The sequence below is a fragment of the Melozone crissalis genome, unplaced genomic scaffold (assembly GCF_028551555.1).
Source record: "Melozone crissalis strain CALT ecotype California unplaced genomic scaffold, PUWL_Pcris_2 ptg000004l_1, whole genome shotgun sequence".
Taxonomy (NCBI): Eukaryota; Metazoa; Chordata; class Aves; order Passeriformes; family Passerellidae; genus Melozone; species Melozone crissalis.
In genome coordinates this window covers 6846840-6862492 of record NW_026535782.1, presented here as the reverse complement: position 1 = coordinate 6862492, position 15653 = coordinate 6846840, and the positions used below count along the sequence as shown (strand labels likewise).

The 15653-nt window shown below is 42.0% G+C and overlaps 1 protein-coding gene across 1 annotated transcript in view; it reads left to right on the top strand.

Moving 5' to 3' along the window:
- The first annotated feature begins 367 nt into the window (after positions 1 to 367).
- Positions 368 to 15653, top strand: part of LAMB4 (laminin subunit beta 4) — a 40820-nt gene continuing 25534 nt past the window's right edge. The window contains exons 1-14 of the mRNA XM_054275931.1: positions 368 to 401; positions 1608 to 1765; positions 4785 to 4920; positions 6500 to 6573; positions 7198 to 7386; positions 7535 to 7598; positions 8145 to 8359; positions 9203 to 9323; positions 9966 to 10154; positions 11247 to 11426; positions 12149 to 12258; positions 12710 to 12789; positions 13743 to 13893; positions 14820 to 14951. Of these exons, the coding sequence (XP_054131906.1) occupies positions 368 to 401; positions 1608 to 1765; positions 4785 to 4920; positions 6500 to 6573; positions 7198 to 7386; positions 7535 to 7598; positions 8145 to 8359; positions 9203 to 9323; positions 9966 to 10154; positions 11247 to 11426; positions 12149 to 12258; positions 12710 to 12789; positions 13743 to 13893; positions 14820 to 14951 (1833 nt within the window). The remainder of the gene's footprint in view (positions 402 to 1607; positions 1766 to 4784; positions 4921 to 6499; positions 6574 to 7197; positions 7387 to 7534; positions 7599 to 8144; positions 8360 to 9202; positions 9324 to 9965; positions 10155 to 11246; positions 11427 to 12148; positions 12259 to 12709; positions 12790 to 13742; positions 13894 to 14819; positions 14952 to 15653) is intronic.

Here is a 15653-nt window from a genome sequence, read left to right as displayed (position 1 = left end):
TGAATCCACTTAGAATTGAGGTGGTTTTTTAAAATTTGAATACCATAGTATTTTAGCTGATAGCATTCTGGTTATATTTTATACTAAGTGTAAATATGTTTTCAAGGTCTTCTCTGGAAGCCTTTGTGAAGTGCTTCTCTGCTTTCATTCCAGTTTCAGTGCTGAAGTTTCCATCATGAGATTTTTTTTTTTCCTACAACTAAATCAAAGCCAGGGTTTCCTTTTAGTCATTATATTTTTATTACATCTCTGTCACTTCACTAAAGGCTAGTTCTGGGTACACCTGTGTGCCCTGGTGAGCGAGAGCACCAAGTGATGGACCAGTTTTTCTCTTGCAGCAGTACCAGTCAGAGTTTGATGGGGAGGCATGAGGCTGAGGCTGGCCATCCTGTTACACCTCAGTAAGTACAGATGCTACAGTGACTCAGGCCAATTTTGAAATATTATCATATGATTTACACACCTTTCCAAGATTTTCTTAAAGCACTTCTTTTAAGAAAATGCTATTGAGAAACAATTGACAGTGAATCCTTATTCCCCACTCTCCTGCCAGTGAGGGACCTATGAGATATGATATCTTCAAGTACAAAGAAGACACACATGTTGTAATTGAGTCTGATTCAGGTCCTGAAAGGGGCAATCAACATCTGCTAATGAATAATCATCATGGATTTGTATAACTAAAAAGAGCAGGCTAACTAAACATAGGCACTGCTTTACATCTGAAGAGTTGTGTCGCTCATCATTTGAATTATAGCCTGAGCCCTAGACTGAAATTTGGTGTAAAATGCTGTATTTTTACTGTGGTAGTTGTATTTCTGGTGTTTTGTGGGATCTTCAAGTATCAGTTGTAGTGTTTTTTAACTGCACCTTTTCTAACAAGTTGAGCCAAGTAAGGCTGAATGGATATAGCCTCCAAGGTACCCATTCCTTTGCAGAGTTTCAGGACAGAACTTGTTTAAAAGGAAAAGCCCTGTAAGGGAAGTCTTAATATAATAGGGAAGATACTGAAAGTTGTTTCAGGCTAAACAAAGAAGTTCTGCAATTATTCAGAGTATTCAGAATTACTCTTTTAATTTATTAATGACCACTTCATGGGGTCTGACAGGGTTCTGACACTGGACTAGGGATTCATTGCAAATTAAAAGAAAATCTGGGGGACCCCAATATCAATCCTGGTCTCAATCCTGGTCTCATTTCCACCATTATAACTTGGAACACTTATTTCAACAGAAATAAGTGGAATTAATTCAAATCTGTCTCTATTCAGGGAGTCAATTGAAATGCTCTTTTGTAGGATTGCTGGCAATGGGTATGTCAGGGTGGGAAGCATAATAAATTATTGCTCATGGCACATTTCTTTTCAGTAAAAAAGCCAATGTGCTGAAAATTTAAGTTTTAGTATAGATTTGCAATATGCTAGCTATATTTTTTATTATTATTTTGCAGCTGGTATGTTCATAAAATATATAACTAAGGACAAAAGGAGTACAGGCAAAGGATAATTGAGTTTTCTGCTTGTGTTGGGATTTAACTGTTTTTCTCTGGAGAATACTGCTGGCTACACAAACCAATTTAATCTTTCTTTGATCTTCTGTTATGCTCAGTGCTGATAAGGCCCCAGCATGCACAGCATGACTGTGGGGCTGGGTCCTGCCACCCAGCCCTTGGGGACCTCCTCCAGGGCCGCAGCAAGCAACTGACAGCCTCGTCAACCTGTGGCATGAGCAGCCCTCAGAAGTACTGCATTATAGGCTACCTGGAGGTTGGTCTGCTCTTTCCTTTTTAATAAACTGAACTCCTCTTGCTAACCATATCCTCACTCTTCCTACTAACCTTATTCTCATCTGTATAGGGAATTTGCCCAGACTAGGAAGTTCCTGTGGGAGTTATCTGAATAATTATCAGACAGTGTGACACTAAGTCTGGTGGGAGGCTGTGCCTCACTGCAGCACATATGGAGGGTTTGGCAGCAAACAGCCTCCACAGTGATGTGTATCTTCTCAAGGGGGAGAAGCATCCCTGAGATGCACAGGGATGGAGCACAGGGATTTCTGAAGGAGCTTTGCTCTGCAAGTCCTCTTCCCCCTCAGGCCCCAGAGGTGAAGCCCATGGTCTGTGTGTGTGAGAGGGGTCCCACAGGCTGCAGGGCCTTCTCCAGAGGACATGTCCATATGGTGTTGAGACCTGAGGCAGCCTGTTAAGAGAGTCACACCATACACTCTCCTCTCTTTTGATCTGAAATGAGGCCAGTGTTGCTGAGAGCAGAAAGCAGCCTCTGAAAAGGGAGGACCTAATGCTGTGGTCCAGGCTTTGGCCATGTGTGTCAGGGATCCAAAATGTGGCTGACCAGAGGGATGCCTCTCACTCCCTGGCTGCAGTGAGGAGGGGGAACCACTGGGTATATGGAAGGTGTGCAGAAATGAGGATTTCCCTGTTGTACATCCTGGAGGACTTGGCCCCAATGAGCTAATGAATTGTCACAAATAGAAATATTGTCACTAAATAACAGCCTAGGCTGAAGAGGAAGTTAAAATACAGCTTAATTTATAATCAATTGAAAATAATTACAGTTTATGACCTTCTAGCTTAATGTTGTGACACATTTGCAGAGTAAAGTATGGACATGGAACCAAGCACTGCTCAGAGTTGCACATTGTATCCACAGTTTCCTGCAAAATGTAAATATCTCTTTCCTTTGCTAAGATAGCCTGAATCCTCTTTCTGGTCCTAAGGCTGGATGATTGCCTTTTATTCATTGCTTTTTAGGAGGAGATCAAAAAGCAATAAAAAAATTAATATGTTCACTTGCCTGTACTTATCCTTTGAATTATGTAAATACAGACTCATGAAAAGGAGCAGCTGTTCTGCAATAATCCCTGTGATTTAATGCTGCTTCAACATATCTTGACCCCTGGTGGCTGTCTCCTGAGCAGGGTGAAAACCACAAACTGCTGCTTTGCAGGGCTTGAGAGAGAGAGACCCTTTGTCAATGTACTCTGTTCCATCAGCTTGCCTTAAATGTGTTGTGCACCTCCAGTGCATCAGAGTGCCGCTTCGCTTTCAATTTGCTTTCTCACCAGCACATTTTGAATACTTTGCTGGAGGCAGACCAGGAAGTTTTGCATCTTACATCTTGTAAACCAAAGCTCTTCCTCTCCTCTCCTGATGACCTGTGGCAGATTTCTTAAGAGCAAACCTTACTCATGAAAGTGGGTATTAGTCAATGTGGCAAGCTACCAAAAGCCAGAATTTAGCTGGGATTCAGATGGGGAAAAAATAAAATTCAACTGCTTTATGTTTGGAAAGCAGCACTACAAGTAATTTTTAGTCTTTAATATGTCTTACTGTTTTTAAAATGTAGGTTAAGTAGGTTTTAGCTCAATGATTGGATTTACTACTTACATACGTTTTGAAAGGAAAAGACAGGGCACTCAGTGTTGAGGAGTGTATAAAGCTCCACAATTCAGAGGCAAGTGGGATCTGCTAGACATGGACATGCACATGCTTGTCCTTTGGAGCAGATTTTTATGGAGCAACCTTCAACATAAGTTGCCCCAGTGTCATATTGTATGTCTATAAAAACCAGAGTATGATTGTGCATGGTCCTTCCAACTGCTTCAACAACGCAGACTCTCCTTACCAGAGCTTTGTGAAATGAGATGACAGAGTGGGTCTTTTTTAAATTTTTCACTCATCTTCTAAAATGTGCTTTCATACATTTGTCAAGTGTAGTATAGAATGACTGAATGTAATACATAATTACCATGGTTAAAATACATTAATTATACCTGTGAATCTATATATCTTCATTTATTTAAATGCAAATGGGTGATTTCATAATGCAAAGATGTTAAAACCATTCCCGGTTCTTTGTGGATCCTGAGTGTGCCACCCATCTCCTTCTGGGTCATTTCCAGCCTCCCAGCCATGGGTACTGAACTCATTCCTCCTCCTTCAGTTCCCTCTGGGGTGCTGTGTCATCCCCTGTTCCTCCTGCCCCTGTCCCCACCAGCCAGGCACACAGCTTGGGCATCACCTTCTGCTGTGGCTTATTCCCACATCCTCACACTACACTCTGCCCAAATCTCCTGGAGTCAGTCTGTGCAGTGCATCCACCCCTGCCCACCCTGCTGAACACTTCCCTGGGACCCTGCTGCTGTGGTGGCTGCTCTGGCTCTCCACATGGCCCAGCACAGGCCATCTGCCACCCCAGCATGTTAACCTTGTCACTTTTTCTTGCTCTCCCACTCAATCCCCATCTTATCACCTTAAACAGGAACATTTGGCCTCACTATGAAAGCCTCTCATTCAGAACTCAGATATCAGTTAATCATAACTACCTTCATCTTCTGCTTGTAGCATTTTCAAATAAGACCCTTGTATCCTATTGATATCCTGATTTTCCCTCTTTGCATTGGTTAAAACTTTCCCAGTTCCCCTACACTTCAAAAGACGCTGACAGCAGTCAGGGTGATGGTGTCATCCCAAACCAACTACTTACCTGGTACCTGGTCTTACTGAGATCCCTTCTCCACAACTGAAAAGTGCAATTTTTATAAAGTACCTGGGAAAGACCATGACCAACCCTTACTATGTGCATGCTTCGTGCGTATGATGGTTCTCTTGGGCTTGTAAATGAAAAACCTGAGTGATTAAAAGCCCAGGCATCCAAAGCAGCAAGACAGGTTCTAGCCTTGCAAGGGCATAAATATATGTACATCCACTTAATTTTTAGTGAAGAATCCAAATTAAGCTTTTATTCTGCTCATTTTGTTTTCCAGGCTGAAGAGAAGTGCTTTCTCTGTGATTCCAGATACCCATATAATCCCTATACCCAGCATAACAGTCACATGGTAGAAAATGTTATCACAGCGTTTGAGCCTGACAGGAAAAAGAAGTGGTGGCAGTCAGAAAATGGTAAGTTCCTTAGAGAAAATATTATTGCAAATGTTACTGTGGGATTTCTTTACATAATTGGCTTTCACAAAATTGCCTTCATGAAGAGATGAATCCTGAGTGATTTAAACCCATTTGTGTGTCGCAAGATAAGATTTCAGGAAGTCTGTGTTTCTATGGACAAGTTTGAAACTCAGCACCCCCAAGAGCTGGCCAGAGGACGTGTGGCAATGCTGGGTTATACATGAAAGCCATGTATTTTCCACTGGCTGTCTTCCCTGACAGAGAGTTTTCATTTGGGGCAAAATATACATTTGCCTACAGATGTAACGTAAAGACAGTCTGTCAAACACAAATGCTCATTTAAAAAAATATTTTTAAAGAACTAATGATTTAGGAAAAAAATTAAATAAAGCCTGGCTATGAGCTCCCTTATTCTGATATTCCCAAGTTCCTTTTCTGCAGGGCTGTTCTGGATCCATTCATCCCCCAGCTTGTATTGGTTCTGGGGATTGTCCTAACCCAGCTGTAGCACCTTGCACTTGTCTTTGACAAATCTCATCAGGTTCCCATGGCTCCACATCTTGAGCATTTCCAGGTCCCTCTGGATGGTCACTGATCCTTCAATGTGTCAACAGCGCCACTAGGCTTGGTGTCCTCTGCAACTTGCAATCCCAGAATTGATGAAGATAGTATCCTTACAGCTTCTCTGGGAAGACATGCTAGGAGGAATAACATTTACTCTGTCTTATTTGACATACAGTGATTATGTGAAAAACATTTCACTGGTTGGAAATTAAGGCAGAGAAAAATAAGATAATATGTTACCTCTATTTTGAGTATCCAACTGAAAATCCATAAGCCTTGTTTTTTCATGGAGTTTAGCAAGGATCTGTCACTGGCTTTGGACACCACTGCAAATAAAGCTGTGGGCCAGCTGTGAGAGGAGCTTTCCTTGTTCTATCTTTCTTCTGGGATGGAGTCTCATGCACAGCCTGGTCAGGAGGAGTCCTGAGATGGTGCATGCAGATGTGAACAATGGGGATATCAGCTGAGCTCCTGGAACTCTACAGGGAGTGTGTGACCTCTAGAGTTTTTTCCCATATTTGTTGCAGTTTTGGAAGATGTTTGGTGCAGTAGTTCTGCTCATTACAAATTTCACATCTGGAAGTATATAAGGGTTTAACAGTTCTGTTTAGCATGAAGAAAACACCTCATTTTATTAGTTCTCTTTTTCTTTCTTAGCAATAAGTGAATTATTTGAATGGATTTTAAGAAATAAACCTAACTGGATATAGAAACACACAAACCCAGCACCCTGCCATGACTATCATTTACAGTCTGAATTATGTGAGCAGGACATTCAGCCACCTCCTGCAGTCTCAGTGACATGCAGCATTGCTGGTGACAGTGCCAGGAAGGCAGCACATTGTATTGCCCCAGAGAGAGAGGTCCAGCTGCATGGGGTTGTGCACAGAGGGTGCCCCAAAGGGTCTAGCTGCTCTGCTGGAAAATGCATCTTTAAATCCTCCATGGGAAAACTGTCTCAGCAACCCCTTCAATGTACACATTGTGCACTTCATTTTCATTCTCTTTTCAGGCATTGACCATGTGAGCATTAGATTGGACCTAGAAACTTTATTCCAATTCAGCCATCTTATCCTGACCTTTAAGGTACATCTTTTACCAGAGCTCTTATGTAAGATTATACACTAATTAACCACAGGAATAAATTGCTTAGAGAGGCAATGAAAGCTCCATCTTTAGAGGTTTGTAAGGACAGGTTAGATAAACACCTGTCAAGTATTGTTAAATTATAGTTGATCCTGCCTTAGGGGAGGAGGATAGACTGAACAGCTTCCTATTTGTGTGCCTTCTGAACCTATTTTCTATAAAGCCAAGAATTAAAACTGAAAAAATACTTTGCAAAATTACACTCGAAAAATGTGGGACATATCTGAACTGCAATTGCTCTTTTAATTTAGTTTAGTTCATGCATATCAATTATGATCCAGATGATTACAATTTTTTTGTACTAAATTCCTAATTGTTGTGATAAACTACTTTACTTAGAAAGTAATCACATATCTATATGAAATGTTATCTTTCCCTTTTGCTGGAGAGAGGTTCTCATGAGCTTTTTCAGAGACCCCTGTAACCATCACAGTGCCTGTAACAAATACAAAATACCTCTCAAACACAAAATTTTAGCGTCCTCCAAAGAGGAATATCAATGTAACAACCCCTGAGGTGTCTTATTGATGCTGGCTTAGGGAATTCTTGAAATGTTTCTTGCAGACATTTCGGCCTGCAGCAATGCTGGTTGAGCGCTCTACTGATTTTGGTCAGACCTGGAAAGTGTTTAGATATTTTGCACATGATTGTGCAGCTTCTTTCCCCAACATCTCTACTGGTCCAGCAAAAAGTGTTGGAGATGTTATTTGTGATTCAAGATATTCAGACATCGAGCCCTCCACTGAAGGCGAGGTACAGTCAAGTGTCTGTTTGTATGAGTTCAAATCATTTGTGGAACTGAAGGTCTCTTGCCTGTGTCTGTTAAAAGCAGAGGCCTGTCCTTTGATCCCTTTGGTGGCTGCTCATCTCATCTCTAGAGCTTTATTGATTTGTTTTGCAGGTTGTTTTAAAAGCTTTGGATCCCAGCTTTGAAATAGAAGATCCCTATGTGCCATATATCCAAGGTATGGACACTACATGTTTTGTCCAGAGACACTTTGCTGGTATTTTTTGTTTTGTACACTGAAAAGGGTCAACAGCTCAGCTGGTGTAAGTCAATGATGTTGAAAATTAGGTACCTAAAGACCTTAGGACACATTGTGTTAATAAATGAAATGGGCCAGTCTTGTCTAGTCCTGGAAGCAAACAGCAAAGCTCTGCAGAGCTCTCCATGCTAAGCTAAACTGTCTTTCCCTCTGGATTCAGGCCCAATCCACACTGCTTTTTGAGAGCAGTCCCAGAGGTACACATGAACCCATGAAGACAGTGGCTGGGAGAGTGCAGAGCCATACCAAGTAGGATGCTAACACTGTAGGATGCCTATAGTGACAGCTGTGTGCCAGGAGTGGTTCCCTGCACTGCCACTGTAGGCATTACTGGATCCAATAGTGGATAATTTTCATTATTACTTCACTATAGGAAAATTCTTGCATGACTGATTCAAGCTGAAGATTTCATACTGTTCATTTTAGCCTGAACTTGGGCTCCTGCTCTCTCTTCTTTCCTTCTAGATCTCATTACACTGACAAACCTAAGGATCAATTTCACTAAACTCCACACCCTTGGAGATGCTCTGCTTGGGAGGAGGCACAGTGATCCCCTTGAGAAGTACTACTATGCCATCTATGAGATGGTTGTGAGGGGCAGCTGCTTTTGCAATGGCCATGCCAGCCAGTGTGATTCCATGCAGAACCTCCGGGGAGATGTTTTCCATCAGTCCGGGATGGTGCGTCCTTAACGCTGGCTCCGAAAAGTGGAGTCTCGGTGTTTAGTGAGAAGGAAGAGATGGAGGGAGGGAGCTGAAGGAAGATCTCTGATAATCTTTGGATTGGCCATTTGCAATTTCTGGTAGTTAAATGTTTCAATGCAGACTCTTCCTTTAAAACCCGGGGTTGGAATGCACAGAAGCTGTCTTTGTTGGCACTACTGTGGTGTTTCAAAAGCAACTGGGACAAGACATGTTGATAATAGCAGCAGAATTCCAGAGCTGTAATGATGCAAATGTAACGGATTAAGTAGCCTATGGCATGTGCAGACTTGAATGGCCACTTGTTGGGTGCATTCCACACTCCAGCTGGACTTGGAGGGAGAGGAGGCATCGGCACAAAGAATAGTTGATAATGCAAAGCTAACCCATGAAAAATGGATTATTAAAAATTCCAGTAATGTGATTGCAAGTTTTTTCCCTCTGGGAACATGAGTTTTTTCTCCTGGAAAATATGGATCACAATCTGAAGACATGTAGGGAGAGAGAGAAATAATCTAAAATGTTGGTGTCTCCTTTGATATCTCTATAAGTAATTTTTTTCTAAATATTGCTCAGTGGCTTTAATGTTTGGAGGTATTCTCCAGATCTTTTACTCAAATAATTGAAAATTAGGTCAGCTGAGGGAGCCAAAGAGCTTCAAATTTTCCCAATCTTGCTGACATACCTTAAGCAAATTCCTCTCCTCTCCTCTCCTCTCCTCTCCTCTCCTCTCCTCTCCTCTCCTCTCCTCTCCTCTCCTCTCCTCTCCTCTCCTCTCCTTTTTTGTCACCTTATCTGCTCTCTGTTCTCACCACATTACAGGTCCATGGGAGATGTATCTGCCACCATAACACTGAAGGTTTCTCTTGTGAAAGATGTAAAGATTTCTACCATGATGCTCCCTGGAAGCCAGCTGAAGGGACACAAGATAATGCTTGCAAACGTAACTCAAACATGTTATTTTCCTTTTCAATAGCCAGGAGTGGGTGTGGCACAATCCTAGTCCAATCCATAATGGGATGGCCAAGATTCTGGGAGGGAAATTTTTTCATGCCTCATCCAGAAAAACAGATCCCTGCATTCACAGGTGCAGTGTTATCCTACAAGAGGAAGAGCTGTTTCATGTTCTTATTCTTCATACAGGAAAAAAACCAAAACAACAAAGAGGAGAAAAAGCAGCTAATGCAAAAAAGATAATTCATTGGTTTGCACAGTGTTTTTCATGTGAGTGAAAGAATTTAGACAAGGCTAAATCATTCATTTCCACAATAATGCGTAATGCAGTATACACAAGAATAATATATTAGGATCTGTAACAAATCTTCAGGTAGAGATTTCTTCAGCAGAGCAGTGTTCCCCACTGCATATCAGGCACACTCCCCCACATTTCCAAGTTTAGGATACAGTTCTGTCTGAAAAATCCAATTTTTTTCCCCCAGCTGTAACACACAAGGCCTGGGAATAATCTTGCTGAGCACTGGAATCAAACAAGTAACCAGTAACCCTGTGTAAAGTGTAGACAGCACTGTGGCCAGAGCACAGCATTTCCATGGTGTGAAACACCCCCTGTTTGCTTTGGTTTCAGGTTGTAACTGCAACAGCCACTCCAGCAGGTGCCACTTTGACATGGCCGTGTACCAGGCCAGCGGTGGGGTCAGCGGTGGCGTTTGTGAGGACTGCCAGGACAACACCACCGGCCAGCACTGCGACACCTGCAAACCTTCCTTCTACCAGGACCCGCTCAAAGCCATCTCAGACCCTCGGCCGTGCCTCCGTAAGCCTCCCTTTTAACTTCTGCATGGGTGACTCAAACCAGGGCTGTTCTGTCAGTGCTCAGGAACTCATAATCACAGAATGATTGTATGCAGGTGCTTTTATTGAAGAGCTCTGGGTGTCAGGGGTACAGACCCAAACCTGACCTGACATGGGTTCAGGATGAACATGTTTTTATTCCCTTATCATTATATAACTACATATTAATTATTACATTTATATTGTTTTATTGTATACATTGATTTCATCCAAGCATGGATTCTTGTAATTTCCATCAAACGCTCCAAACATAATTTCTCAAGATTCTTGTTACAATTAAACAATAATTATATCCATTTACCAAACAATCATTGCATTTAACAATCATATCATTTATCATATAGCAATCATATAATTTATCATAGTCATTAAATGATTATACAGGTGTAGTTTTGCATGATCCAGTAAAGCCTAACATTTTCCCAGGGCCTACCACGCCCAACCTTTCTTTCCAACTCCCCTGAATATCCCATGATTTTAGAACCATTTTATCCCTGTACTATCAGTTCTGGTTCCCTTTGCTCTGAGCCCTGTGGCCATCCCATGCTTAAATGTCCACATGGATGTAAAAATGTTACCAAACCTATAACATCCAAACTGCCCTACTAAGCAGCTGCATGACAGTATCCTCCAACCAGCATTGTGAAAAGAGCTGCATATTCCAACTCCTTGCTAAACAGAGCTTAGAAATCCAGCAAAGCTATATTTTTTCTTGAACAAGGTCAATATAAATATGAATAGCAGTAGTGATGTTGCTTCAGTGATTACAGAAGAGGCTCCAAAATGATGGGAGGAGTAAATAACTTTTGCTAGATACCTGCTATATGCAAGAAAAATAATCTTTCAGACATGAGAGCTCTTCTTCCGAAAGGTAACCTAAATTCATTATTAACATAGGATGGAGAAAACGCTCTGAGTATTATTTAATTGCAGCAATTGATTGGCATGAAAAGTCCTTAAGGAGGCAAGGGCAGATCACCAGCAGCCCTGTAGTTGCATTTTCACGCTTACATCTACCTGTGCTGTTTGTGTGTGTCCCCGGCCCTGCGTGCAGCGTGCAGCTGTGACCCCGCGGGGACCCTGCCCGGGGCCGTGTGCGAGAGCCGCACGGAGCCCGCGCTGGGCACGGTGGCGGGGCGCTGCCCCTGCAAGGACAACGTGGAGGGCGCTCGCTGCGACAAGTGCAAGGCAAACTACTACGGGCTGAGCAGCAGCGACCCCCTGGGCTGCCAGCGTAAGTAAAACACCCCTGCTAGTCTCCTTTCCAAAGCGTTTTTGGGGCAGGGAGGTAGTTGAATGCACAGATCCACTCACTAATGCTCTGCTTAAATCACAAATACCCAGTTGCCTACTGTAATTTAACGTCAAGAAAATTCAAGGTTTCTGGTGCAGCGTCCAAGACTGAAACAATGCAAAATCACTTTCAGAATGCATAGTAATCTGTTATATTAATAGTATATGCATAGTATCTGTTATATTAATAACAGATTAGGCTATTGTTAATAGAAAGGTTATTAAATATGCAACTTAATTGAAAAGGGATATTGAGAGGACAGGAGCTGCTGCCTTGCCAAAAGAACTTCCAGCCAACCATTCCTCTGAGAAAGGCTTGGTGAAAGCACGTCCCAGCCCTGCCCAGGTGCACTGTGGGTTTGTGAGCACGTTATGCCAGCACCAGGTGCTCAGCCACACACAAGGACTGCAGTGCAGGTCAGCACACAGCCCTTGGCAAAACACTGCTGAGGCCTTCTGCCAGAGCCTCTGCTCCCCCCAGAGAGGCACCCACCGAGGAAATTGTCTATTTCCAAGCGTAGTCTGGAGGGTGCAGGAGCACATTCAGAGTGTCTGTGTGGGGAATGGAGACTGCCTGTCTTGCTGATGCCACATCTAATGAAAATGCCAGTCCTGGCTGTCACTGGGCCCTGCAGAGGTAACTGCACTTTTCTGTCCCTGCAGCCTGCAACTGCGATCCCTTGGGCACTTTGCCCTTCTCCGTCTGTGATCCTGCCACGGGAGAGTGCCTCTGCCAGAGGTTCACCGCAGGGCAGCACTGTGAAAGATGCCTTGTATGTACTCAGCTTTTGGTTTCACTTCTGCATGTGGTTGTGGAAGTCTCCTCACCCATCTCACACCTTTTCATTGCCAGAAAAGTAAACAATTAGTTAAAATTCAAAATCATTTTATAGCTGTATGCTCCCAATTTGCATTGACACATCCGCTTTTCTTTCACTGCTCCCAAATATTTGTGCAATTAAATTGCAGGGGGAGGAGCACTCCCAGAAAGAAAATGCAAAACTATGTCCTTGATCCATCTTAGCTGTTTACAGAGCAATTTGCTAGTACAAGTGGGTAAATATCAGCCTCTTGCAGTGGCTGAGCACCCCTGCTATCCAGTAAGAGGAACAATCTCCCATGGCTGAGCACAGTAGTGCTCCATTGTTCATCCAGCAGAACGAGTTTTGTTTTGCTTTGCATACTTAAACATTTGCCATAAAAGAACCTTTCTTTTTTTACCAGGCAGGATACTGGGGTCTTGGCAACAGCTTGTATGGCTGTTCTCCATGTGACTGTGATATTGGTGGATCACAGAATAACTTGTAAGTTAAAGTTCTTCAAGTTCTTTCATGGGTTTAATTTTTATAAACTCTTAGGCTAGACTTTCTGGTTAGGTTAATACAGTCACAGTACAGATAGGAAAATAGAATGTAGATGGAATTTCATAATATACAAATAGTGTAAATTTGGGTGGGGATCTTGGAAATTTATTTGTGGTAACAGGATTTACCTATTTCATTTGAAGCCAACCTTAAAACTGGTTGAGCCTAGAAGTGTTTAATATGAAATACAAAACATATGCCTTGAGAGAACCAGAAGCCCTAATATTATTAGAAATTAGAAGTCAGAGGTGAGATTTTTAACTTAGCTTCCTACCTTAAATGCTAGATATTTTTTTTCTGGGTCCTATTTGAAATGTATAATTTTACAAGAAAGGTTGGTTTCATTTGGACTCCTCCAAAAATCTGTTGGGCAGGGGTCTTCACTACTGCTGTTAGGCTTCAGACAGAGGAGCATACAGTCCCATGCTGTAGAGCAGCTCCTTGTGAGCAGGTAAATCACCTGGTGTGTTAAATATACATGTAAGCATAGGAAAACATTCAATATCACATCAAAGTTCCTTCTGATCTCATGTCCTGCCTCCATAATTGTGGGTGACAGATTATTAAGAATCATGATATAGTGATTCTTATAGAAAAATATACAAGAAATGATACAGGAATAGACAGTAACAGATGCTCAGGAAACAAAAGGATCAGTGCTTCAGGTATGGAACAGACAAAGACTAAGGAGGTTGTGAACTCTGAAGTCATGGAAAAGCAACATTGCATCAGAAACAGAGGAGGTGGGTGGTAGGAAGAAGTTTAGTAATGGAAGTAATCCATCAATGGGAGAAATTAAGCAAAGGTGGAATGAGGGTGGATGTGAGCTGCCCTCATGCTGTGAGGACCCAGCTGTGCCAGCTGATGTCCTCCCTTTTCCAACTGCTCCCTAGGTGCTCGCTGCAGGACGGTCAGTGTGAGTGTCTGCCCAACATCGTGAGCCGCCAGTGCAACGAGCCAGCTCCAGGATTCTTCTTTCTGCCCCTGGACTATTATATTTATGAAGCTGAGCATGCAAGGCCCCTTTCTGGCTCTGCACCCCTGGTAGGTGTTTGGCTTTTTGGGTGTTGTACTGAGAGGGGATCATTGCAGTGGTGACATGGGAGCTGAGGCTGAGGAGGAGAGTCCTTGCTTGGGGAGCAGCTCTTTAGCAGGAAAATGCAAAACAAGCCCCATGGCCATTCTCAGTTTGTCTTTGTTTGTCATGGACATGGCTATACCATAACTGTGGCTGTTAAAAAGGGACAGTCACTACAGCATGGTATGCCCTGCAGAGCTGCCCTTGTTGCTTCTTAAGTGCAGGCTGGTCTATCATGAATCAGAGAAATAAAATTAATTATTTAAATTAGAGTAAAGTATTTGAGTTGCCAATAGCTCACATGAAATGTTTTATTTCTGGAAATCTCCAACAAGGGAAGAATCAAATTACTCTCTGCTCCATTGGACTAATTCCTGCTGCCTTATATAACGGCATTGATTGTAGCCTAATTTCCTCAAGAATTTGGCATCCATCTGTAATGCCTTTAGAAAAATTAATTTTTTTTCCCTCTTCAACATGGGGGTAGTTGTTCCCCATGCCGACTGCAAGCCTGGAATGCACCCCTTCCTCTGTCTATGCTTTTGCTCACATTTTTTCTCTGACATGCATAGAAACTATAGATAAAGAATAATAAAAAAATGTTTATTTGTATGTTGTATCCACAAATATTTAGCGATAATCACAATCAGCAATTATCCTACAGTCCAATAATTAAATGGAAAACAGATGTCTGGGACATAGCTTATGAGGGAAAAGTGCAAGTTAATTTTAAAGGAGTGAGGGAAAAAGATTTCCAGCAGCTGTTGAGCCACAGTTTAGAGTTTCTCCCAGAGAGAATAGATCTTGTTTTAAGAATGTGGGTTTTCATTTACTTGCTTACCACCCTTCAACATTGTTGAGACAGTGCTGTTCCTCTTTTGATACTTCATAGGTTCAGCCAAGCACTCTTCCAAGGTGTGACATTTACTTCCAGAAGAAAGGCTATGAGTTCATGATTGAAAATGGAAAGATTGTGTTAAACAGGAACAAGAAACGAACAGTAAGGAAATCTGGACTGGAACAGGTAAATTAGTACTTGAATAGTTACTCAAGTTTACACCAAATAATAAAATTTTATTTTGTAACAAAGGGCAAGGAAATGTCTGAGCACATGGGATTTGCAGTCTTAGACATTTCAATCCTGACACAAATAAATTTTTGGTACACAGTTGGGTTGGACATTTTATTATTCACAGTGACAGGCTTGCTCTGCTATGTCCGGTGCCTTTGTAGACTCATTTCCATTAATTTTTGGAAGAGAAAAGGCCTTATGAAAGGTAAATTTTTTTTTGGTTGCAAGACATTTTCAACAAGTTTGCCAAGACATTAGCATGGTACCTCCTGCACTTAAGTGCAGCCATTGTAAGTACTGATATTTATGCATCTAGCTTACAATGGAATGGTTCAGCCATGTATGAAATCAGGCTTACTCTCTTTAAGGTTTGCAATGTGAATGTTTGGAGATGCCAAATATGCAGAGATGAGTGGATTATTCTAGTCCCTCTTATTGCTGTTGCTGCAAAGTTATAGGAATCTTTCCTTTACATGTGTCCCTAAATATCCTACCTTTGGGAGAGTTCTTTGACTGTCAATCTCAAGCTTGTTTGGAAAATGAGACTGATGGCTAAAATAAGTAAACAAAGTGGCAAAATTATTTCCTTTCTTTTTTCTGACTTTGTTTCAGTTGTAATTTGACTCTGTGTGTTGTTGAAGATGCCAGTGTGTC